General features: G+C 42.7%; 1 protein-coding gene across 1 annotated transcript; it reads left to right on the plus strand.

Annotated features, from left to right (window-relative positions):
- The first annotated feature begins 1713 nt into the window (after window positions 1-1713).
- LOC140610760 (uncharacterized) lies at window positions 1714-24417 on the plus strand. Its single transcript, XM_072787160.1, has 4 exons — window positions 1714-1891; window positions 19772-19898; window positions 20100-20160; window positions 21090-24417. Exons 1-4 carry the CDS (start codon window positions 1889-1891, stop codon window positions 22822-22824), a joined length of 1926 nt encoding a protein of 641 aa, XP_072643261.1. The 5' UTR covers window positions 1714-1888; the 3' UTR covers window positions 22825-24417.
- The last annotated feature ends 695 nt before the right edge of the window (window positions 24418-25112 follow it).

Consider the following 25112-nt stretch of genomic DNA (forward strand, 5'->3'; position numbering starts at 1 on the left):
GAGTGTAATGCTGAGCAAAATAAGTCAGAGAAAGGCAAATACCATATGATTTTACTCATGTGTAGAATTTAAGAAAGAACAAACAAATGAACAAACAAAAAGGAGAGAGATCAAAAACAAATTTTAGCTATAGAGAAAAAACCAGTGGTTACCAGAGGGAAGGTGGGTAGGGGATGGGTGAAATAGGCAAAAGGGGATTCGGAGTACACTTCCCTTGATGAGCACTGAGTAATACATGAAAGTGTTGAGTCACTATGTGGTACACTTGAAATTAATATAACAGTGTTTAATATAGACACACATATACAAAAAGAAATTGAAGTATCTTCATCTCCCAATTCATTTTTTTAAAGATTTTATTTATTCATTCATGAGAGACACACAGAGAGAGAGGCAGAGACACAGGCAGAGGGAGAAGCAGGCTCCGTGCAGGGAGCCGGACATGGGACTGGATCCTGGGTCTCCAGGATCGCGCCCTGGGCCAAAGGCAGGTGCCAAACCGCTGAGCCACCCAGGGATCCCCCTCCCAATTCATTTTTAAAAAAGATTTTATTTATTCATTTATTTGAAAGAGGGAGAGAGAGCACACACAAGCAGGGGGAATGGGAGAAGCAGGCTCCCATGGAGCCTAACATAGGGCTTGAACCCTATGGGATCATAACCTGAGTGGAAGGCAGACACTTAACTGACTGAGCTACCCAGATACCCTCCAGCTCTCAGTGTTTTTTTTTTTTTTTTTAAGGATTTTATCTATTTATTCATGAGAGACACAGAGAAGCAGAGACAAAGGCAGAGGGAGAAGCAGGCTTTCTGCAAGGAGCCTGATCTGGGACTGGATCCCAGAACCCCAGAATCACTACCTGAGCCAAAGGCAGATGCTCAACCACTGAGCCACCCTGAGATCAGTTATGGTCCTTTAGCTCTCCTCTCCAGTTGCCACCTGATAGATGGTTCCAGGGAAGCTTCTCAGTCCCTGGGCATGGTGGAGATACTGCTGCAGTGTGGGAGGATTTAGGTGGGGGCAGTTTGACTCAGATAATCTTAAAGGTGACCTCAGGGAATTGAGAGGAAACGGTCAGAAATGGTCGGTGTGTCTGCTGTATACAGAGGATGCCTGCACGGAGTGATTCCATCATTGTCAGAATGAAGCCTACTCTCTAGGATCCTAGACTCACCAATCAGCAGGATTGTTATTTTATCGAAACCCAGTTTTCTGATAAGATGGATTAAATCGTGTAATCACAAGAAAGGGATGGATCAAGATTTTTCACGTCAGAAGCATTTTCTAAAAGTTAACCCACTTTAAACCCAGAAGTCACTTTTCATCTGAAGCGATGGTTTGTGTTTGGTCCCAACGATGTTTTCCTGAATCTGACTGACGTTTTGGAAGAGCGCCCACCTAGTGCATCCCTGGTTACCTGCTCGTGCACCTTTTTGGCAAAACTGCCATGTCAGACCCTGGTGGTCAACAAAGAGCTAGACTAATTACTGCGTCTGGAGAGCTGACGTCTAAGTGTCTGTGTCTGCAAAGGGAAGGTCAGACTTCTCGGTGTGAGGGCAGCTCCAGGTTCCGGCGCACACGTTCCGGGACCGGGAGCCTTGCGGCCGCGGTGCGGCTCAGACACCTAACCTCCGGCCCCGCTGTCACTCAGGCGTGAGGGGGCGAGGCCTTGCGAGCTGACCAATCAGGGGCGGCGGTGGCGGGGGTGGGTGGGGCGACGCTCCGCCACCACCCCGGACGTCGCGGCTCCTTTCAGCCTCCCTGGGGATCGCGGGTCGCCCGTATTTAAAGGTGCCACGTTGCTCTGCCGCTGTTTCTGTCGCGCCGTGAGCCCGACCGTGCGCCGTATTCTAGGGAGGGCCGCCGGGGAACCCAGGAGACCTTGCAATGGTGAGCGTGCCTCGTGGGGTGCAGAGACGGGCGCTGAGGGGCCGGTTGGAACCGGCCGGAACTGGCTGTGGCGGGACCCCCGCGGTCACCTCCGGAGTCTGCGGGTCCGCGGCGCCCCTAGGGCTGGGATCCCCTCCGGCGCGCAGGGACTTCGGCCCTGGAGCCTCAGGGCAGCTCTGCGCCCGCAGCCGCGTCTCCTCCGACTGTGCGGTGACGGCGAGGAGAGTCGTCAGGGGACCGTCGTGACTCCTCGTTCGTGCGTGGGAGCGGCTGCGGTCGGTGGGGTCCCCGGTCCCTGCTTTTCCCCCCGCGGGGGGCCCGTTTGCTCCTGAGCGGTCCAGATGTTTGGGAGGCTGGGTCTGCAGTCTCGGCCCCTGCCCCCTCAGCCCAGCTCTCCCCTGGGCAGGCAATAAATACCTCCTTTTCCAGTTCCTTCCCGCCGGCGCTCACGCCAGCTTCCCTTGGCCAGTTCACGGCATCCTTATCAACCATTGGTCCCACGGGTCTGTTTCAAACAGGTCCAGTATTTTAGTTCATTGTTTAGCCACAGTCAATGAGTAGCTGGTTTTTTTTTTTTTTTTCTTTTTCTTTTTTCTGTGTGGATATTTTACTTGAGAGAAACGCCGAGAATAATCACCCGGAGTTACTTTGTCTGAAATCCGTGTGCTTCCCCACCTCCCCCAGGACGTGTCCTGGGCACCGACACCCTGTGGGAAGTACTTTGGGGGTGTGTGTGTGTGGTACCTCTTTGAAACTTTCCCGGGTCTTCTGTCCTTGTCAGCACAGTTCAGGCCCGCGCTGCCCCTCTCTGAGTAAGTCGCTTTTAAAAGATTTATTAAAAAAAAAAAGAAAGAAAGAAAAAAGATTTATTCATTTTATTCTAGTCTTTGTTTTTCAGTTTTTAAAAATTCACGTACTCAGTAAGAGCTTGAAAGACAGTATGAAATATTTCCAAAAAGGCAAGAAAGAGGTAACTGCAGAGAAATATACGCCAGGACTACATTGTGCGTATTAAAAGATTCTTGTTTCCCATTTCATGCCCCAGCATGGCTAATAGTCTTCTGAGGTTGGTTCTTTTACTCCGGATGAGTTCAAATGGATTTCCAGGGCTTAGATTTGCAGACCAGAAGTGTTCAAGTATGATTAAGAATTTATAAAACAGTTACTTGCCGTGTAAGTAGTAAATAACACCCTTCCCCCCCAGGAATGCAAGAATTACTTGGTGGAGGTTCTTGTTGAACTAGTAGAGTGCCTTACAGTTTTCGTCCCTCTTTTCCACATAAGCGCACTGGGTTTGGGTGATTTTGCTGGACTCTTCAAATTGTGGGTTCTGGTGATATAAAACACTAGTGGTGTCCAGCTCACTTTCAGGAGGAAGCAGAAGTTTGAGGTCAGGGTCTCTAAGCCGAGACTCCCTTATTAGGTCTTGTATTTTTTTTTTAAGGTGAATTTTGTACCCAACGTGGGGCTTGAATTTACAATCCCTGAGATGGAGGGTTGCGTGTCTCTGGATTGAGCCAGCTAGGTCCCCCTTAAGCTAAGATCCCTTTAAACCGGAGAAGGCAAATAACTTTTGAAGGCCCAGTGGTTCTGGGGGTCCTTCTTCTAGCAGGTGACCTACTTGCTCACCCACCAGGGAAGGAGCCGTTATTCTGAGAGAAGCTACCCACTCTTGGAATTCTGGGATAGCATTTGCATCACTGTTGGGGGGATGAGGCAGTAATGCCTTTCTGAAGGTAGCTGCGTACATGCACTCAGAGTATAAATTATGTACACTGAAGAAGTCTGTGAAAGTCAGGAATTCTGTGTCCTGGATTAGGGTCAGTGACTGGGGAGGTTACTTGGGTCAGAACTTTGAACTGAGTCCTGCTGAAAGTTTCCACACCTGTGAGAATGAATGGAGGCCTCAGGGAGGGAGCGGATCCATCATGCTGCGGGGTGGGATGGGTGTACGGGGAATCCCAGAAGTCATTCCTGTGACTGCTCAGGTGTCCCTACCCTCCGTCACCAGGGACTGAGCCACTCCAGGGCTTCTGTCTCCACCAGGAGAGTCTAGAATGTGGAACCTTCTAGAAGTACCTCTTTGCAGCTTTCCCTTTGAAACTTCTGAATGTGGGCTTTCCTTCTGTCCTGGGGAAGCAGGCTGCTCATCTGTGCTGAGTCCAGGGTTTCTTTCCTTTGGATTTCTTTATTGATTGACGAGGGCAGCCCTTTGGCCCTCCGACAGACTTGGGCTCCTACACTGTAAGTTGATTGAGAGATAGAGTGTGAAGAAAGGTAGAAAATTCTGGAAACCAAGTAGAATCTGTGATCTGTTTAATCACATGAATGTTAAGATATAAGATGAACGTGTTTAAGTTCATCTTAACATGTTAAGTCATTTGTTATTTTTAGATTAGTTTTTGTATGTGTATGTTCTGAGGCAACATAGTAAAAAAAAGATGAGCTGCCTTGGTGCTGGAGGAGGTCCCCCCTTTCCCATCCCCTTTGGCTCCCTGGGGAGCTCCTTGGGCATACCTAAGAAAATCAATGGGAGTTCCTAGAGTTCAGGGATGACACCTCCCCATTTATACATGGTGCTTAGGCAAACTTACTGCTTTTCATGCCTTCTCAGCTGGGATGTAAAGCTGGGATGTAGAACAAGGCATTAAATGGAAGTTGGTCCTCTCTTCTAAGTCTTGGGATGCAGGCCTCAAGGAGCGCCATAATGGGTTATTGAAATGAGTTCAGATTAATGAATGAAAGATGTTCTGTTTCTGTCATTAGGGATGAATATTAATGCATCTGTCTTCATCTTTTTTTTGGCTTGTAGACTTTATTTTTCAAAAAAAATTTTTAAAGATTTTTATGTATTCGTGAGAGACACACACACAGAGAGGCAAAGACTTAGGCATAGAAACAGGTTCCATGCAGGGAGCCCTATGTGGGACTTGATCCTGAGACTTCAGGATCATGCCCTGGGCCGAAGGCAGGTGCTCAACCTCTGAGCCACCCAGGCATCCCAACTTTACTTTTTCTAATTTTTAAAAGATTTTATTTATTTACACATGAGACACACACACACACACAGAGAAAGGCAGAGAGAGAGAGAGAGAGAGAGATTGGCACTAAAGCGCTGAGCCACCCAGGCTGCCCTATGTTTTTTTAAAGAGCAGTTATGTTTACAGAAAATTTGATCAGAAAGTGCAGACTTCCCATATAACTCCTCTGCCTGGACACTGTCATATATATATACACATATATATGAAGGGTTCATAAAAAGAAATATATACACACACATATCTATACACACATATTTCTTTTTATGAACAGCATTTTTTAACATTAATTTTTAAAAATCTCTACATCCAATGTGGGGCTTGAACTCATGACCCAGGGATCAAGAGTCGCATGCTGTTTCAGCTGAACCAGCCAGGCATCCCTGTCGTATATTTTATGTCTTGTATTACTTTGGTGCATTTGTTAAATTTGATGAGCCAACTTTGAAGTAGTTTACTTTAGGGTTGACTCATACAATCTCAGGTCTTGAGCTAACATGAAAAAACATGTTTTCATCGTTTCTGTAACATAGAGAATATTTTTATTGTCCTAAAATCTCATGTGTTCCCCACCCCTCCACCCTCGTTCATCCCCTGGCAACCAAAGATCTTTTAGTATCTTTTACTTTTATCTTTCCCAAAATGTCATATGCTTGGAATTGTATGGTGTGTAGCCTTGTCAAATTGGCTTCTTTCACTTAATATGATTTTAAGGTTTCTCCATGTGTTTTTGGCTTTGTAATCTCATTCCTTTTTATAACTGAAGAATATATCATTCTGTGGATTTACCAGTGATTGTTTATCCATTCGCCTGTGTTTGTTTTGTTTTGTTTTTTTTTTAGTAAACTCTGTCTCAAACAATGTTGGGCCTGACTGAACTCACAACCTCAAGATCTAGAGTTACGTGATCTACGAACTGAGCCAGCCAGACATCCCCATTTGCCTATGTTTTGTGCTGGTCTCAGCTTGTCTGTACCAATTGCTGTGGTTGGACTGGTCCTTGTGGTTCCTATTCTGCTTGTAAGGCTCTCTTCAGCAATAACCAACAGGAAACTTTGAAAACAATTTTTTTTTTTATAACCTAGAGGATCTGGAAATTAGACAGCACACCCAGGGCTACACATCATCCATGTCCCGATAGACAGTACACAGGCTTGCTTTCTTCTTTTATTGGTCTAAGGGGGAGCTGTGGTTTTATTGACTACTCATTATTGGTGAATTAAAACTTAAAGAGCAGGAATTTTAATCACAAGAGAAAAAAACAAGTGGCCTGAATGGCCAGTTACTGTAATCAACCAAGATCTCTAAAACAAAGGAGGTGGTTTGGCTCTTTATCTAGTCATGTGGCTGGCAATGTGTTTATTCTAGATACTGTCTTTGAAGTGGATGCTTCTTTGAAGTGAATGCCTCAGCAATCAAAGCTTAGGTCAGGCACTTGCATTACAAAAAAGAGAAAACCCAAACTGTCCCGGCTTGTGTTACCATCCACCTTCTGAAGCAGAGGCCTGGAGTCAACGGTGAGAACTATAACTAACGGCCTGGTTAGCTAATCTGCTAGAAGTCAGGGATAGGATTTATCCAAACCCAGAAAATACACCTCTAAGTAGGATTAGAGTAGCAAATTCTGTAATAATTGAACAGACAGTAGTCTGAGGTCCAATCCATAACCATCGTCCCAAACTTGAAGAGTCTCATAATAAAACTAAATCAGTGGTCTCAGGGGCCCTGGAAATCTGTTCAAAGAATTGGGTAATATTGTGGAATATTTTAACATCATGGGCCATCTGGTTTAGGTAGGTTTGAACTTGTCCTGAGTTGGTAGATTAGTTCTGTTGCTCATTGATATAGTCTCTTAGTCCTGAGAATGGATCAGTTCAGGTAAAGGTTGTGTCTCATTGATGCAAGTTGGTTCCCAAAGTTAGGCCTATATGGTACAAGTATTTGAGTTGGGTTATTAGGAAGCATTTCTGTGGAAACAAAGGAAAATCTGGTTAATGATTGGAGCAGATTATAATTTCAGTATCTGAGTTTTGAAAGCAGGCAGTCAAGATGCTTCTAGATGTTGGGATTGCAGCATAATTAGACAGAGTGAGGGCAGGCGGGGGCAGTCTGATAGATTTCCCTGCCTTGTAGTTTGAATGTTTTGTGGTCTTTCTGAGTGGCCCACACAGCACTGACACTGAGATTGACCATATATATATGAGCTGTTGTAGTGGTTTCCTTCAAGTTTATGCCAAATTGTCCCACTTTAGCTTATGTGCTCTTTCCAGGTCAGAAAAATGGGAGAAAAATTGGAAACATTAGTTTGGAGAGTTGTAGCCAGATATTGGAGGAAACAAGAATTTAGCAACCAGTTTAGTTTATAGGTAGGAAACAAAACCTCAAAGATAATGAACATAACTAGAATCTAGTATCTGTAAAGGGGTATTAGTGACTTAATTTTTCTCTGTATAGTCACTCCCTTTGCTATCAAAGAGAACGATAATAAAACTAATTTGCTTGCAAATTAAGTCAGTTTTAATACATTTGGTCTGATATTTACATAAGTGCAATAAGAATAGTGATTGGCCATATAGAATGTCTTTTTTAAAAAAGATTTTATTTGGGCACCTGGGTGGCTCAGTAGTTGAGTGTCTGCCTTTGGATCAGGTCGTGATACTGGGTACTGGGATGGAGTCCCACATCAGGCTTTCCCACAGGGAGCCTGCTTCTCCCTCTGCCTATATCTCTGCCTCTGTGTCTCTCATGAATAAATAAATAAAATCTTAAAAAAAATAAAATTAAATACTGGGATTCTTTAATCTTTTGTTTTCTAGATACAAGGAAACCCTTGCTCTTAAGCTAGCTATGACTTACAGAAATTTGGTAAAGAATACCTTTGGGAACAAAGATGAAACAATCACCTTTTCTCCCTACTGGATCCCTCTAGAATTCAGAAACTTTTAATGAGCATTCGTATTGTCATGATGATATAATTAATTTACATAAAATAAAGAATCTAGTCTCCTTGTAAAAGAACACAATTTAAAACAGTGGTTATGTTACCAAGTCTTGACTGCTTAACAGAGACGTACATAGATTCAGATATGACCAGACAGCTTTATGAAGCCAATAAAGCCCCATGGAAAAATCAGGGTTGGTACCTTATGGGGTTCCCAGCAGCCTTAATAGCAGGTTCGTAGGGAAGGTCATTTCCTGGCAGGTGCAGGAACTTCAGGATATTTTGAGGACCTCGAGATAGGAGGAATTAACTCAAATCAATGTGTTGCAGGCAAAGTCTGATGGTCTAAGAATCCCCGTATTTTAAATAAAAAGTCATAAAAATTCTAATCATCTTTATCAGTTAACTTAGTCCTATGTAATTAGTTCTTGATCTTGATCCTTGGTTAGCAGTTTTACAGATCCAGTTTTTCCTTATACCTGTGTGAATTCTTACCCAGGTCAGTGGAATGGTAAGAAAGTTATCAGAGACCTGTATTCTTGAGTACTTGTCAGAGTCCTTTCCATGAATATTTCTGAAGCTGAAACACTTCTGCAAAAGCATCATCAGAATAAAACGGCTGTCTGTAAATGACAAAAGACTTAAAAATGGCCATGGTTAAAGATCTGGTGAGAGTTCGTTATAATACAAGAAAATTTGTTTCTGTGGCACACAATATTCCAAGAATTAGGGGTGATAACATTATCCAAGACATGGCAGATTTTTAGGAATTTCATGTAATTTCTAGAACGCTTACCTTAATAACATTCACCTGTATCTTAGGACCTAAGAAAGTTTATCATCACTGATTTGACAGTGCTTCCGTGTAATTTAACATACTCGCTAAGCCTAATTAGTGACCTGTTTCTTTTTTTTTTTAAGGTTTTATTTATTTATTCTTGAGAGACACACACAGAGAGAAAGAGAGAGAGAGAGAGGCAGAGACATAGGCAGAGGGAGAAGCAGGCTCCATGCAGGGAACCAGATGTGGAACTCAATCTGGGGACTCCAGGATCACACCCTGGGCTGAAGGCAGACTCAACCGCTGAGCCACCCAGGCATCCCGACCTCTGTTTCTTCTGTCTGCAAGTGATGTTAGACATTTTTCATTCCTTCCTGGGGTGTTTACATTTCAAAGGCATAGTAAGATTTACATCTTCAAGGGACAGGGAAGAGTTTAGTGCCTTTTGGATGGTTTTGACAGTTCCAGTTAAATTGTAGTAGTGCCACCCTATAATTAGGGGGAGCGCCTTGCAAGGAATAATTCTCTGGACTCAAGGTCCAGCGGGGCTTCTTCAGGGTGGGAAATGGAGAGTTTGGGTTGAGGAATTCTTAAATCCATTGGATCATGCCAGTTTTGCACAGCAGGGAGGAGGACTTTCATAACGTTTTCCCTTCTCTGTGAGCCTTCCCTGTGGTCACTATAATGTCAGGATGGGCCTAGAGTGATGCAACACATACCCAGGTCTGGAGACGGTCTCTGGCATGAATATTGGTGGCTCTGGGAGCCTTTGCCTTCTCCTTTCCCTCTTTCTTCTCATGGGAGGCCTTGATAATCCCTTACCGGGATTCCATTGGTGGCCAGGGATGCCTTGTGAGTGTGTTTCTTGGTTCTGTCCTCTAAAGGGCAGAGCTGATGGAGCATAGGATCTGTAGTATCTCAGTGGGAAGAAGCGTAGAGCCCAGATGGATCTTTAAGAAACTTACTGGATTTTAGGGGCTTTGGAGATAGCAGCCAGTTGATGGGTTTTAGCAGCTGTGAGTAGCAATTCAGAACCTGTTCCAACTAATCAGAAACCGCGCAAATTAGCCAGCTAAGTCCCCTCTCTCCTTCCTGCTGCATAAAATTTTCAAGGAACATTTGAATTTTAGTTAAGGTATAGTTTTTGATCTCAGTTTCTACTTCTAGATGTTCTCCTGTTACGTTCATCTGGTATGTTGTTCCCAGACACTTCTGGAGATGTCGCTGTGAGTGAACCCTCTTAGCAGTTTTCTTCTCCAGGGTGTCCCAAGAGACTTCTGCTGTCTCCTTCCACCTGTGTGATACACACAGGGTCTTGGAGAAAAGCCCTTAGGCCTCTAGAACAAAAGGTCCAGAGTGTTGGCACGCCCAGGAAATGTCCATGGGCTTCAGCATTTATCAAGGAGCCAGTGTCCCTCTTCTGGATTCTTGGGTAGAAACCAGATATTGGATCCCTGGGTGGCGCAGCAGTTTGGCGCCTGCCTTTGGCCCAGGGCGCGATCCTGGAGACCCGGGATCGAATCCCACATTGGGCTCCCTGCATGGAGCCTGCTTCTCCCTCTGCCTGTGTCTCTGCCTCTCTCTCTCTCTCTGTGTGACTATCATAAATAAATAAAATCTTTAAAAAAAAAAAAAAGAAACCAGATATTGATGACCTTTATATTTGTCCATTAATTTTTTTTTTAAACAACACTCTGCCAGGGAGTGGTCCTGTATCCCATCCAGTCAGGGGATGAAGAGCCATTGCAGTGCTTGGGGTGGTGACACAGACACTATAGGCCTCTGTTGTGTTTTTCCCCTGGTGGTACCATTGGTTTCTTTTTGCAGGACTGTTTCACTCTTCTGGGCTTGGACTCCCAGTCCAGGCATGACCACAGACTCAGTGGTCACAGCTGGAGTTCTCTTGAACTGCTCAAATACAGAAGTATTTTTCCTTGAGCCTTTAGCCTAGAGCCTCTTTTTTGAGAAGTGCCAATAGCCTTGTGATTCAAGGCTCTCTCAGCCTCCAGGCGTGGAGGATTCTTATGCATATTAATAGTCCTTTAATAGGCCTTTAGAATTAGCAATCTAATTGTTCCATTAGAACAGGAGGCCTCAACTCTTGCTGCTCCAGGGAGATCATTTGATTAGTATGGCAGCTGTGACCTTTTAAGGGGTAGGATACAGCTGGCAGTGCAAAACAGAGGCAACATGTTAAAGCACTAGCAGTGTGACAGGCTCCCAGCAAGCAGGGCTCCTTTCCTGGATGGCAGAAGCAAGGTGCCGGTAAAGGGCATTTTTCTTAATGAATTTTGAGGGCAATCATGTGGTCCTTCCAACAGTGCCCACTGTTCTGTGCGGGTCTCAGCCTTTCAGTACTCAGTGTTGTGGTTGGATCGGCCCTTGTGGTTCTTGAGATTGCAAGACACTTTGCAGCAATAACCATCAGGAGACTGAGAAAAATGGGTTTATTAAAGAACCTGTTAATTACACAGCACACCTGGGGTCACACAACGATTTCAGATTAGTTGGGAAGGGGGCAGGGAGGACACAGGAGGCTTGGGATCTGCCTCTATTGGAGTAAGGATGGGCGCCTAGGGTTTCATGAGCTCTCTCTTGGTTGATGAATTTATTTATTTATTTTTATTTATTTATAAAAGATTTTATATATTCATGAGAGACACACAGAGAGAGAGAGGCAGAAACATAAACTGAGGGAGAAGCGGGCTCCCCACAGGGAGCCAGTTGTGGGACTGGATCCCTGGACCCAGGATCATGCCCTGAGCTGAAGGCAAATGCTCAACTGCTGAGCCACTCAGGTGTCCCTTGGTGAATTTAAAACATCAGAGCGGGAATTTAAGTGCTGGAAAGAGAAAAAACAAGTAGCCCAAATAGTTATTGAAATCAATCAAAGGATCCTTTGGTGGAAGGCAGCCGCCTGTTATCTAGTGAAGCTGGCAGGCTGGCAACGTGTTTATTTGAAATGCCCATCTTTGAAGTGAATGCCTCAGCAATCTGCTTAATTCAGGCTCTTGCATTACAACAAATAAACAAAAAAACAAATATCTGGGCTTACCCAGGAGCCTGGTGATCACTCTTTCTTTTATGTGCAGTTTCCCAGCGACACAGAATTTTCAGATTGTTTTCATGTGCTTCTTTATCATTTCTTTCTTTCTTTTTTTAAGATTTTATTTATTCATTCATGAGAGAAAGAGAGGCAGAGAGAGACACAGGCAGAGGGAGAAGTAGGCCCCATGCAGGGCTCCCGATTCGGGACTCCATTCGGGACTCCAGGATCATGCCCTAGGGCCCCAAAGGCAGTCACTAAACCCCTGAGCCACCCAGGGATCCCCCTGTACCATTTCTGTATCACTGCAGAAGTGCATGTTCTGATCTAGTTCCCATTTTTAATTGGGTTGTTTGTGTTTTGTTGAATTTTAAGAGTTCTTTGGATGTTTTAGATACCAGTTCTTTATTAGGTAAGTGATTTACCAAGATTTTCTGCCAGTCCAGGCTCGTGTTTTCATCTTAACACTGTCTTTCTCTGAGCAGTTTTTCATTTTAATGAAAACAAATTTATTTTTTTCTCTCTTGGATCTTGCTCTCATTGTTGTGTCCAAAAGGTAATCACCAAGATACCCTAGATTTTCTCCTATTTTACATTTTAGGAGTTTTGTAGTTTTACATTTTACACTAAATCTATGATCCATTTTCGTTTAATTTTTGTAAGAGGTATAAAACCTACGTATAGATTTTATTTTAAAATTTTATTTTTTGCTTATGGTTTAGTTCTCCCTGTACTATTTGTTGTTGTAAAGGCTGGATTTCCTATTGAATGGCATTGCCCTTGGTCCTTTCTCAAAGATCGATTCTATATACTTGCATGGATCTATAGAAGGTAATTGACTTTAATATATTGACATTTTTTCCTTCAGCCTTTCCTGATTACTCTCGGTGCAGTTGATGCTTGGACACAGTCTTGAACTCTGTGGGTATGCAGATTTAAAAAAAAATTTAAAGAGGTGATAGCAAAAGCCACAAGGCATTTATTTACAGGTGCACACACCCGTCTCTCCTGGACTGAATCAAAAGTGACTGGCACAGAGGTAGTGCTTGCTGCCTTCTGAATACCAGTGGGAGGGGTGCTGCGGCTCTCAGCACAGCAGCCCCTGGGGACCCTGGGACTGGGCAGGGCTGCAGGTCACTCGTGTACTAACCCGGTGCTCAGGTGGAGTGCTGGAGGCTGGTCTTCAGGAGGCTGGGCTGAAATGGGGGAACGCGCCAGAGGCGGTGGGGGTGGGGTGGGGAGGTGGGAGAGGTGTGGTGTCAGCAATGCACTAGAAGGCCCACCCTAATGCCCCCACCCACTGAGTCCTATACAAGCAGGTTGGCCTCTGGTACAGCCCGTGGGCCCCTTCTAGGCCCAACAGGGAACCTTTCTGCAGCAGGGCCTGGCCCAGGTTCTCCTGGGGCAGGAGCCCTCAGATGTGGCCATAAATGCTAGGGGCATGGGCCTGTGGTGTAGCTCTCGGCAGGTGGGCAGGTGAGCAGCTGTACGGTTCCTCCAGGCTGCTGTTGCCACCCTCAGGCCTGAACTGTAACTGCTGCTGAGCTGAAGCTACTAGGCCATCTTGGGCCGGTCCCACAGTCACTACACACCCCTCTGTGCCCAGACCTGATCCAGCCCAGCTGGGCCTACCCATTGGCAGATTTTTTATTTATTTTTTTAAGGATTTTATTTATTTATTCATAGAGACAGAGAGAGGCAGAGACACAGGCAGAGGGAGAAGCAGGCATCATACAGAGAGCCTGATGTGGGACTCGATCCAGGGTCTTCAGGATCATGCCCTAGGCTGCAGGCGGCTCATTGGCAGATTTTTTTAAAATAAATTTTTCTTTATGATTTTATTACTTTTTATCTAGCTTACTTTATTGGAAGAATATATCATATAGTACCTATAACAAAAAATACATGTTAATCGACTTTATGTTGTCATTAAGGCTTCTGGTCAACAGTAGTTGTTTTTGGGTAGTCAAAAGATAGACAAAGATATTTGACTGCCTAAGGGTTGGTGGCCCTAACTACCTGAGTTGTTCAAGTGTCAACTGTAGTTTATTTATTAAAAAAAAAAAACATTTCATTTATTTATTCATGAGAGACAGAGAGAGGCAGAGACACAGGCAGAGGGAGAAGCAGGCTCCATAAAGGGAGCCCGATGTGGGACTCGATCCCGGGACTCCAGGACCATGCTCTGGGCCAAAAGGCAGGTGCTAAACCACTGAGCCATGCAGGGATCCTCTCAACTGTAGTTTAAAGGATTTTTCTTGTCACTTGGGACTCTTGGAGATTTTCTCAACCAACAGTCTTTGCCACACAAACAGTTGTATTATTTATTTATTTACTTAAAAAGTTTTATTTCTTGCTTCCCAGTCTGTGTAGTTTTTTTTTTTTTTTTTTTTCCTTTTTGGGTCTAACTGCATTAGTTAAGAGTTCCAGCACAAGGTTTACTAGGACTGGTGAGAGAGGGCATCATTGCATTCTTCCTGATGTTACCAGAAAACATCTAGCTCTTTAAGGGTACTTCATTTCTATTAAACTAAAGTCCAGTTGATGTAGAGGCAGGTGTGGGCAGAGGGGAAGCATTCTCCATTCTAATGATTTGGTCTGAATCTCTAGGGAACCTCTGTACCTGGACTTTACTAGTGAGTAAGATATGTCATCTTTGTCCCTAGTTCCTAACAAAAATCTCCTGAAGCACTTGGAATTGCTCAAGTGATAAGGGTGATAGTATCTTTTATTTTTTTATAATGAGGCAACTCTTGGTCAGCTCTTAGATAGCTTCAGGATGGGTACTGGACACCAGGAACACAAAGCCTTGATTAGGGGTTGGGACTTAGAGCCCCAGCTCCCAGCCTCTGGAGAGAGGAGTCTATAGGGTTGAGTTAATCACCAATGGCCAGTGATTTAATGAATTATGTCAATTTAATGAAATCTCTGTCAAAACTATTAAAGACCTGATTCAGAGGGTATCCAGGTTGATGAACACATACATTTAGATGCTGGGGAGTTGGCGTGTCCAGAGAGGAGGTGGCAATTCTGCAAACGCCCCCCCCCCCAACTTCCCTCACCTATATGACCACCTTACTTTGACCTATGGGTCACTACCTTTTGTCTGTTTGAGTTGTATCCTTTATAGTAAACCAATATAGTTAAGTAAAGGGTTTTGCTGAGTTCTTACATCGTTTTGGTAAGTTACTAGATGTGATGGCACATGGAGGGAATCTGAATATGTAGATGGCTGAGCAGAAATGTCAGCAGCCTGGTTGGGCTCCCCATCTGTGGCTGGCATCTGAGGTGGGACCAGTGTGTGGGACTGAGCTCTTCACCTGTGGAGTCTGACATGAACTCTAGGTGGTAGTGTTAGAATGAATTGAACTGTGGGACACCTGTTTGGTGTCACAGAGTTGGAGAAGTGGCACTGGGACAGACATCACATACTTGGTGTCATGGAGGTGGGGGGGAACCTTGTCATCCTCAGAAATACTTCACCATTGAGAGAAGACTAAGGCTAGAAGAGACTCAAGTTAGCTATTTCCTTCCTCCCAGGTCAGTTAGGCTCTGGGAAAATCCCAGTCAGTTACACTCTTGTGAAATAGATTGTTTTGAGGACAGGCTTTGTTAAAATGCATAGGGTATTCTGGACATATCTTTAAATGTCTACTTTTTTGTCTTTCTAATTTTGGAGACAGTACTTTACCCTGGTACCTCAGTTCTGTGATGGAAGAGTTGATGATTCACATTTCTTGGCTCTTGTCCTCTGAGGACTGGAAGCCAGCTGCTAAGCTCCTTACATGCCCAATCAGAGACTAGAAGTGTGACTCCTTTTTTGATGTTTATTGAGAGCTTTAAACCCTCATCTCTCCTTTCTCCCCTTATGCCCCCCATCTGTACAAGGGGACAAGACAGCCCTGGGGGTCCTTCCTTTGGTTTTGGCAAATGATTCAATCTACTGTCCTGCCCCTGTTCCCCAAATCTCACATTAGCCCACCTCCAAACCCCAGTAAAAAACCCAGGCCAGGCTCCTTTCCTTGATCTCCCAAGGCATTTCCCACCTGCTTGAGAGGCCTGCCCTCCCCCCTCTGGACACTTGCATTATGGAAGCAAGAAATGCTTTCATATCCTCTAGGCATGTGTGTGTTGTCAGTGTAGACATCTGAACCAAATCTCAGGTGGGGGTACACCTGCCTGTGCGGTTGACCATAACAGTTATAAAATAGGTAACTGGTAAATACTTTGCTATCCTGTTTGCTTTATTGTTCTATTGATAAGTCCTCCAAATCTTTTGATATTAATGCATGCTATCCTTATATGAGTCTCCACGTGCAAATGCACAAAAAAAATTCTATGGACATTGTTGAAAATTGCTGGGCTGTAGATAGTGATCAGGTCAGATTTACAGGAAATAGTAGATTAAATCACTTGACCCTCCTCCATTCTTACAATTTATTGAATAACAATTCACAATTCATAATGGTCTTCGACACTTGGGATTAGTAAAATTGATGAGTTTTTTTTTTCTTCTCAGAATTTTTTGTTCTAATCACTGTGAAATGGCATCTACTGGACATTTTATTTATTTATTTATTTATTTATTTATTTATTTATTTTACTGGACATTTTAATTCCCAATTACCTCTACCAAGGTGATGGAAATTTTTATTTTATTTTTTTTATTTTATTTTATTATTTTTCTAAAGATTTTATTTATTTCTTCATGACAGACATACACACAGAGAGAGGGAGAGGCAGAGACACAGGCAGAGGGAGAAGCAGGCTCCTTGTAGGGAGCCCAACCAGGGACTGGATCCCAGGTCTCCAGGATCACACCCTGGGCTGAAGGCGGTGCTAAACCACTGGGCCACCAGGGCTGCCCAATGGACATTTTTAATACACGTATTTCATCTTCTGTTCAACATGTTTGACTTTTTTCCTTTTGAATCTGTATCTGTTCATATTAACTCTGGCAGTTGATCTTTCATATTGCAGGTGTTGCTGATGCTTTTTCTTTTCCCTGTTTGCCTTTAATTATCTTAATTTTAATATAATAGAATTTGTGTGTCTCCGAGTTTATGGCTTGCAGTTTTTCTTTGCTTTTTGTTTTTGTTTTGGCTTGCTCTTTTTCTTACGAGGAAATTCTCCCTATTTTGTGTCAATAAAATATCTGAATTCTAAAAGTTTCCTAGTTTTATCTTGCAGTTATTTTTTTAAAGATTTTATTTATTCATTCATGAAAGACACACAGAGAAAAGCAGAGACATAAGGCAGAGGGAGAAGCAGGCTCCATGCCAGAAGCCCGATGTGGGACTCCATCCGGGGACTCCAGGATCATGCCCTGAGCCACAGGCTCAACCGCTGAGCCACCCAGGCGTCCCTATCTTGCACATTTAAAGATTTTTAAAATTATTTTTTATTTTATTTTATTTATTCATGAGAGGCACAGACAGAGAGAGAGAGGCAGAGACACAGGCAGAGGGAGAAGCAGGCTCCACGCAGGGAGCCCGATGTAGGACCGGATCACGGGTCTCCAGGATCACTACCCGGGCGGAAGGCGGCGCTAAACCGCTGGGCCACCAGGGCTGCGGTATCTTGCACATTTAAATCTAAAGTGAATTGGGTATTTTCCATGGAATATTGGGGAATACAATGCATTTTCCAAGTAATTAACAGTGTATGCCTGCCTTTTCATAGTGTTCATGATATTTGCAACTTTGCTACAATGACTGCTCTGCCCTTGACTAATTTCATATTAAATACCAGCCTATTGAAGGCACTTTCTACTCTTGTCTGCTTATATCTCTGTCTGGAATAATATAGCTTAAAAATCCTTGATGTGTGTTAGGTACACCACCACCTTGTTCTTCAGAAGTCTCTGTCCGGTTCTCAGCATTTGTTCCTTCTATTGGGCTTGTGTGAGTACTGTTGACTACTGAAGAATCTGTTTTGGGGACTCTGGAGTTTTATAAAGGTACCATTAGGGAATGGTGACATCTGAGGGACACTGAATTCTTGTTAAGAACAGTTGGCATCTGTTCACTTATTTCATTCTACTTTGACATTAAGAAACAATTTTTGCATTTTTCCATGAGGATCATTAAATATGCTTTAGTCTCCTTTGATACTGAAATTGATGTGTATAAGTTAGGAGAAAGTTTTCAAATGTCATCTCTTAGTGTAATCACATAGGATGGGCTCAGTTCTTCAACATGTTGTGAGTATACATGTAAATTATTGTCTACCAGGGAATTTTTTTTTTTAAGATTTTATTCATGAGAGACAGAGAGAGAGAGACAGAGACACAGGCAGAGGGAGAAGCAGGCTCCATGCAGGGAGCCCGACGTGGGACTCGATCCCAGGTCTCCAGGATCACACCCTAGGCTGAAGGCGGCCCTAAACCGCTGAACCATCTGGGCTGCCCTACCACGGAAGTTTAATAGAGACTCAGTACTTGGAATGTTTGTTGGGCCTGGTCCTGTCAGCACTGTTTGCCAAACCTGTAACAAATTAGATTCTCAAAAGGAAGATAGGAGTTTATGTACTGTAATGTTTGCATAAGTGCTTCAGGCACACTGAGGCAGTCTTATCTGTAGGATTGGTGGAGTCACTCCCAAAACCCCAGTTCCCAGATACCAACACAGGATGAACTTTGTCTTTGTCATCCAGGATTTCTAAGGGTAAGCAATCTTAGACCTGCTAATGTTCACTCTCTTCCTCACACTAGATAATAGAACTATTTGTGAGCATGTCTGCACTTCCCATGTGGAAAGAGTTGTTAGAACTGACCCAGGCAGCTCATTTCTCCCTGGATTCACAACAAAAGAGGTGTTCCTAGTTTGCTGTCACTCTACAGAATAGGTCAGTTCTAGCATTGAAATTGCTGGGTGGAAACTTTTCTCTGTGCCTTAGATGCAGACATCATTGTGTCAATCAACATGATTGATCTCTTTCAGGGACCAGCATTTAGGGGAATTAATCCACTGAGGGATTCCTGTGTTTGGGTTGGACCATCCTGCTGCCTTCCCAACAGAGGAACTCAGAAATGGGAGGAGAGCCTCTAGAGTGACTGGTTGGGGATCACTTGCAACAGAAATCAGAAAAAAAGGGATTTGGTGAGGTTTTTGGAGGAAAGCACCATTGGACTCACATCATGTGCAAATTCATTATCAGTACTAACATGGAATTCAGTGAAGTCACTTGTAAATTTCATGTCTTTACATACTCCTCAAGGTCACCAAGCCCTAGTTACAGTCATACAATTCTGTCAAAAAAATCTCTTCTGGGATCTTATCTCAAGATCTGTGCCTTTGTGTCTTAAAAATTGGTAAGAGGCAGCTGTGAGGCTTATGAATATATGGATTTTGAGGATGTCTAAGTTGTCATGCCTTTTCCTCATGTCTGAGTTGTATATTCTAAATATTTCCTGGTCCATGAAATGAGACAGAACACGGAAGATAAAATTGATTCTTTGATAAATATTATATAAACAAATTATAATTATACTCTTCTGTGAAAATATTCTTGTTCATCCAGCTGGATATGACTGTTTGTAATGATCTGGAGGACTTCAGCACACACTGGCCAACTGGATCTTGTAACAGTTTGGCTTCTCCTGGCTTCTCATGTTTGGGGATGGGAATAGAAGAAAAAGCTTCCATTTTCCCCCGTTTTTGTTAATAAAATATCATGCATTTGTGACTCTGTGCTTCATCGGAGTGCTGTGTGACATTGTGAGTATTTAAGGAGGAGGTGAAAGTTTTTCTCACAAGGAATTAATTGATGGTCTTAAGATGGAAATAGTTCTTTGATTCATACAGCATTTCTCCAAGGTGTTCTGTTTCCTGACAGTAGGGAGCAATGGAGGTTTAAAGTGATGACAATAAAAATGTAGCAGTGAATTCCTGTGGTCATGATGCTGTTAAATTCATGAGGAAGCAAGTGTGACCAGAGAGGAAGAGTCTGATGACCGAGTCATACAATAAATGTTGAAAGATCAGTCTTATGTGAATTTCTTATGAACTGAATATAGATCACCAGTGTTGTCCATCTCACTCCTCCTCCTGTACACATATATGGGATATTTTAGGACACAGTGGCCTTTGAGGATGTGACTGTGAACTTCACCCTGGAGGAGTGGGCTCTTCTGAATCCATCCCAGAAGAAACTCTACAGAGATGTGATGCAGGAAACCTTCAGGAACCTGGCCTCAATAGGTAGGGATGACATTATTCTTACTTACTTAATCAACCAGAAATCCAGCATCACTCACTCGCTCATCAATGCTGTTATAAGAGGTGATAGGTGGAAAGGGCATATGTCAGTAAATAAATCAGCCATGATGACAGTTCATCATGGACCTAGAATCTAAAAAATATTCTTTTATAATGTGTGCTTTTTCTTGGTCTGTATTTTAGGGGAAAAATGGGAAGACTGTAACAGTAAAAGTCTGTATAAACATCATCAGACAAATCTAAGGTAAGAACTGTGTCCCTGGCTAGCTCAGTTCGTAGAGTACACAACTCTTAATCTCAGGGTTGTAAGTTCAAGCCCCATGTTGGGCATGGAGCCTACTTAAAATTAAGAAACAAAACCAGTGTTCCCATGAGAAAATCTTTGTCATATTAAAAAAAAAACAAGCAAATAAAATGAATCAGAGCATTTCTAAGTTTATTTATTTTTAGGATATTTTCATCAAAATTTTTTTCCCTAATATGACCTAGATGTTCAGTGTTTGAAAGATAGTAACATGTGGAAAAATATCCAGAAACTATTTTTATTTTTTTATTTTACAAAATATTTTATTTATTTATTTGACAGAGAGAGAGAGAGCGCACAAGCAGGGGGAACAGCAGGCAGAGGGAGAGGGAAAAGCAGGCTTCCTGCTGAGCAAGGAACCCAATGTGGGGCTGGATCCCAGGACCCAGGGATCATGACCTGAGCCAAAGGCAGACACTTAACCGACTGAGCCAACCAGGTGCCCCACAGAAACCCCATTTTTTTTTAACAAGCTATTTATTTTTTTTAAGATTTATTTATTTATTTATGATAGAGATAGAGACACAGAGAGAGAGGCAGAGACACAGGAGGAGGGAGAAGCAGGCTGCATGATGGGAGCCCATTGTGAGACTCGATCCCGGGACTCCAGGATCGTGCTCTGGGCCAAAGGCTGGCGCTAAACCGCTGAGCCACCCAGGAATTCCCTAAAAACCCCATTTATGATTATCACTTTTGATAATAGCAATGATCATCTCCTTGCAGAACACTTAGGATATACTCACTTTCAAACAGTGTGAAAGCATAGGAAACATACACATTTTTCGAAAAATGGTAAAAAGTCATTGAAATAATTTAATAAATAGGAAATTATTAAGCCATTAATAACATGCTTCTCATTTTTACGACAGGCATGTGATAGAGAGACCCTGTAAAAATAAAGAAGGTAGTAAATGTGGAGAATCCTTCAGCCAGAATCCAAATCATAAGCAGATAAAGAAAACTCCTACTGGAATAAAACTACGTAAATGTAGCTTCTGTGGACAAGTGTTCAGACATCATTCATCTTTTAGCAGGCACATGATCTCTCACACTGGCCACAAACTATATGAATATCAGGAATATGAAGAGAAGCCTTATAAGTGTAAGGAATGTGGGAAGGCCTTCAAGCATCGACAGTCCATTCGAGTACATGTAAGGACTCACACTGGAGAGAAGCCTTACAAATGCAAGCACTGTGGGAAGGCCTTCAAGCATTGCCAGTCCATTCGAAAGCATGAAAGGATTCACACTGGAGAGAAGCCCTATGAATGCAAACAATGTGGAGAAACTTTCAGGTATCGCCACAACTTTCAAAAACATGAGCGAACTCACACTGGAGAGCAGCCCTATAGATGTAAGCACTGCGGGAAAGCCCTCAGTTGCCTTAGTTACTGCCGAATTCATGAAAGAACTCACACTGGAGAGAAACCATATGAATGTAAACAATGTGGGAAAGCCTTCAGTTATGCCAGTTACATTCGAATACATGAGAGAACTCACACTGGAGAAAAGCCCTATGAATGCAAGAAATGTGGGAAAGCCTTTAGTTGTCCAAATTATTTTCGAAAACATGAAAAGACTCACACTGGAGAGAAACCCTATGAATGTAAGCAATGTGGTAAAGGCTTCAGTTGTCCCAGATCCTTTCGAAGTCATGAAAAGAGACACAGAGGCGAAAAGCCTTATGAATGTAAAATATGTGGTAAAACCTACAGTTGTCCTATATACTTCCGAAATCATGAAAGGAGACACAGTGGAGAAAAATCCTATGAATGTAAAATATGCGGTAAGTCCTTCAGTTGTCCAAAGTATTTTAGAAAACATGAAAGAAGTCACACAGGAGAAGAACCCTGTGAATGTAATGAATGTGAGAATACCTTGAGTCCTCTCACTATATTCCAAAGACACATGATGAAGCACACTGGAGATGGACCTTATAAGTGTAAGGAATGTGGGAAAGTCTTTGATTGTCCAAATTACTTTCGATGTCACGAGAAGATACACAGTGGAGAAAAGCCATATGAATGTAAGGAATGTGGCAAAGCCTTCAGTTCCTCCATGTCCCTTCAAAACCATGAAAGAAGTCATAGTAGGAAAAAACCTCATGAATGTAAAGAATGTGGTAAAGCCTTTAGCTTTCCATGTTCCCTTCAAAAGCATGAACGAAGTCATACTGGGGAGAAACCATATGAATGTAAGCAATGTGGGAAAGCCTTTACTTATCTCAGTTCTATGCAAAAGCATGAGAGAACTCATAGTGGAGAGAAACCCTATGAATGTAAACAATGTGGGAAAGCCTTCATTTATCTCAGTTCTATGCAAAAGCATGAAAGAACTCACACTGGAGAGAAGCCCTATGAGTGTAAGCAGTGTGGGAAAGCTTTCATTACCCTCTCAAACGTTCAAAGGCACATGATCAAGCACACTGGAGATGGACCTTGTAAATGCAAGGAGTGTGGGAAGGCCTTTGATTGTCCTAGTTCATTGCGAACTCATGAACGTACTCACACTGGGGAGAAACCCTATCAGTGTAAACATTGTAGTAAAGCCTTCACTCGTTCTAGTTCTTTACGAAACCATGAAAGAACTCATAATGGAGAGTAGCTATGTGAATGTCAGAAATAGGGAAAAGTCTTCAATTGCTCCAGTTCTTTCTGACTACATGAAATAACTTGCACTGAAGAGAAACTATAAACAGAAACAATATGGTAAATTCTTTATTCCCTATTATGTTCATATACATGAAATTCATACTAGAGAGAAACTCAATGTAAGGAAAGTTATGAAAGCTTTCATTTATCACACAGTCTTTCAAGGACATGTGAGAGTGCACATGGGGGAGAAACCATATAAAAAACTAAAGAATCAGGGAAAGCCATCGCTGCATTCCCATGGGAAGCCATGGAAGAACTCACTGGAGAGAATTACATTGAATGGTAAACATTGTAGGAAAATGCACTTGCCCCACCTTTTTACAAAACCATGTGAGGATGTATAATGGTTAGATAGATACCTACCTTATAAATGAAAAATAAAGGAAGCTTTTTAGTTAGAAAAGGATTTTCAAAGTCACTTAAAAACTGCACTGTAAAGAAACTAATATAAGTAACATGGGTAAGCCTGGTGCAGATTACTGTATAATACTCCCCCAGGTTTGACAACACAATAGAAACATTATTAACATTTTACCTATGTTGTCTTCATCAGTGGCTTTTTTTTCCCTCCAGTTTTATTGAGAAAAGTTGACCCATTACTACGTAAGTTTAAGACATGTAGTCTGATGGTTTGATTTACATATATTGCGAAAAAGTTACAGTGGCTCAGTCTTTTTTAAAGATTTTATTTATTTATTCATGAGAGACACACAGAGAGGCAGAGACACAGGCAGAGGGAGAAGTAGGCTTCCTGCAGGGAGCCTGATGTGGGACTTGATCCCAGGACCCTGGGATCATAACCTGAACCAAAGGCAGATGCTCAACCACTGAGCCACCCAGGTGCCCCAAAAGTGGCTCAATCTTAATGTGATTCTCTGTTTGAGGGATTTCTACTTAGTTTTGCAAAAGCATTGAGGTGGGAAAATACTGTAGGTACTCATTAAGCAGTGGTTTCTAAGTCTGATGGGTTATTTTTCCCCCTCAGTAAACAGCTAACATTTCCATTTTTTAAAAAGATTTTATTTATTTATTTGAGAGAGTGCATGAGCAGGGAGGAGGAGACAGAGGGAGAGGGAGAAGCAGACTCCCCACTGAGCAGGGAGCCTGAGGTCTGGGGTTTGACCCCAGGACCCTGAGATCAGGACCTGAGTTGAAGACAGATGCCTAACCAACTGAGCCACCCAAGCACCCCGAGTGTTCCCATTTTGAAGACTGTTTTTCATCCATAGATGAACTAAAGTATGTTTTAACATGCAAGTAGTTTTAATTTTTATACATTTTTCTTTTTCCTTTTTTTTTTTTGGTAAGGATAGGACTTGAATAATGAGGTGTCATCCTTAAAAACTGCCAATTATTTTATCAGCAAAAAATGAGTTTATTCAGAATAGGAGAGAATTGCAATTCAGGGCAAAGATGCTATGCAATGCCATAGGCAATTTTGGAGAACAAAGGAGAGAAATACTCTATATAATAAAGCAGAGGACTTGGGAATGGCTGTTATGAACAAAACATTTGTTGGAATAAACTGGAAGTTCAGAATATAGTGGCTTCTCATTGGCTGAGTTGTTACTGTCATTGGTTGCACTGTTGCTGGGTGTGGAGGAACTCTTCCTCCTGCTGGAATAAAAAGGTGGTTGCTAAAGTGGTATTTCAAGATATGTCTCTTCCTATTGAGTGTGTAACTGAGGAGGAGTGGTAAGGCTGGAAACTTCTACTACTGAACTGATTCCATTTTCAACAGGTTTCCTTTTTTTTTAATTTTTATATTTCTTTTGATAAGATATTTTTTCCTTAAAGCATTACCAATTAAGAGTCAGGTTTTCTGGGATCCCTGGGTGGCTCAGCGGTTTAGTGCCTGCCTTTGGCCCAGGGCACGATCCTAGAGTCCCGGGATCGAGTCCCATGTTGGGCTCCCGCCATGGAGCCTGCTTCTCTCTCCTCCTGTGTCTCTGCCTCTCTCTCTCTCTCTCTCTCTCTCTCTCTCTCTCTCTCTCGTCTATCATGAATAAATAAATAAATCTTAAAAAAAAAGAGACAGGTTTTCTGAGGTGGTTTGATCTTTCAGTGCCAGGAAGGAGCATCCCTGGTTGTTATATCCTACATTAGAGAAAAATTCATAGTTGTACACTACTTATAGCCACATTTGAGTGACTAGTATGGGTAGGGGGGAGAACTCTCAGGCATTTCCCTTCCAAAGTCTGTATCTTCGTTGTCTTTTTTTTTTTTAAGATTTTATTT

Source organism: Canis lupus, chromosome 19 (genome assembly GCF_048164855.1).
Source record: "Canis lupus baileyi chromosome 19, mCanLup2.hap1, whole genome shotgun sequence".
Taxonomy (NCBI): Eukaryota; Metazoa; Chordata; class Mammalia; order Carnivora; family Canidae; genus Canis; species Canis lupus.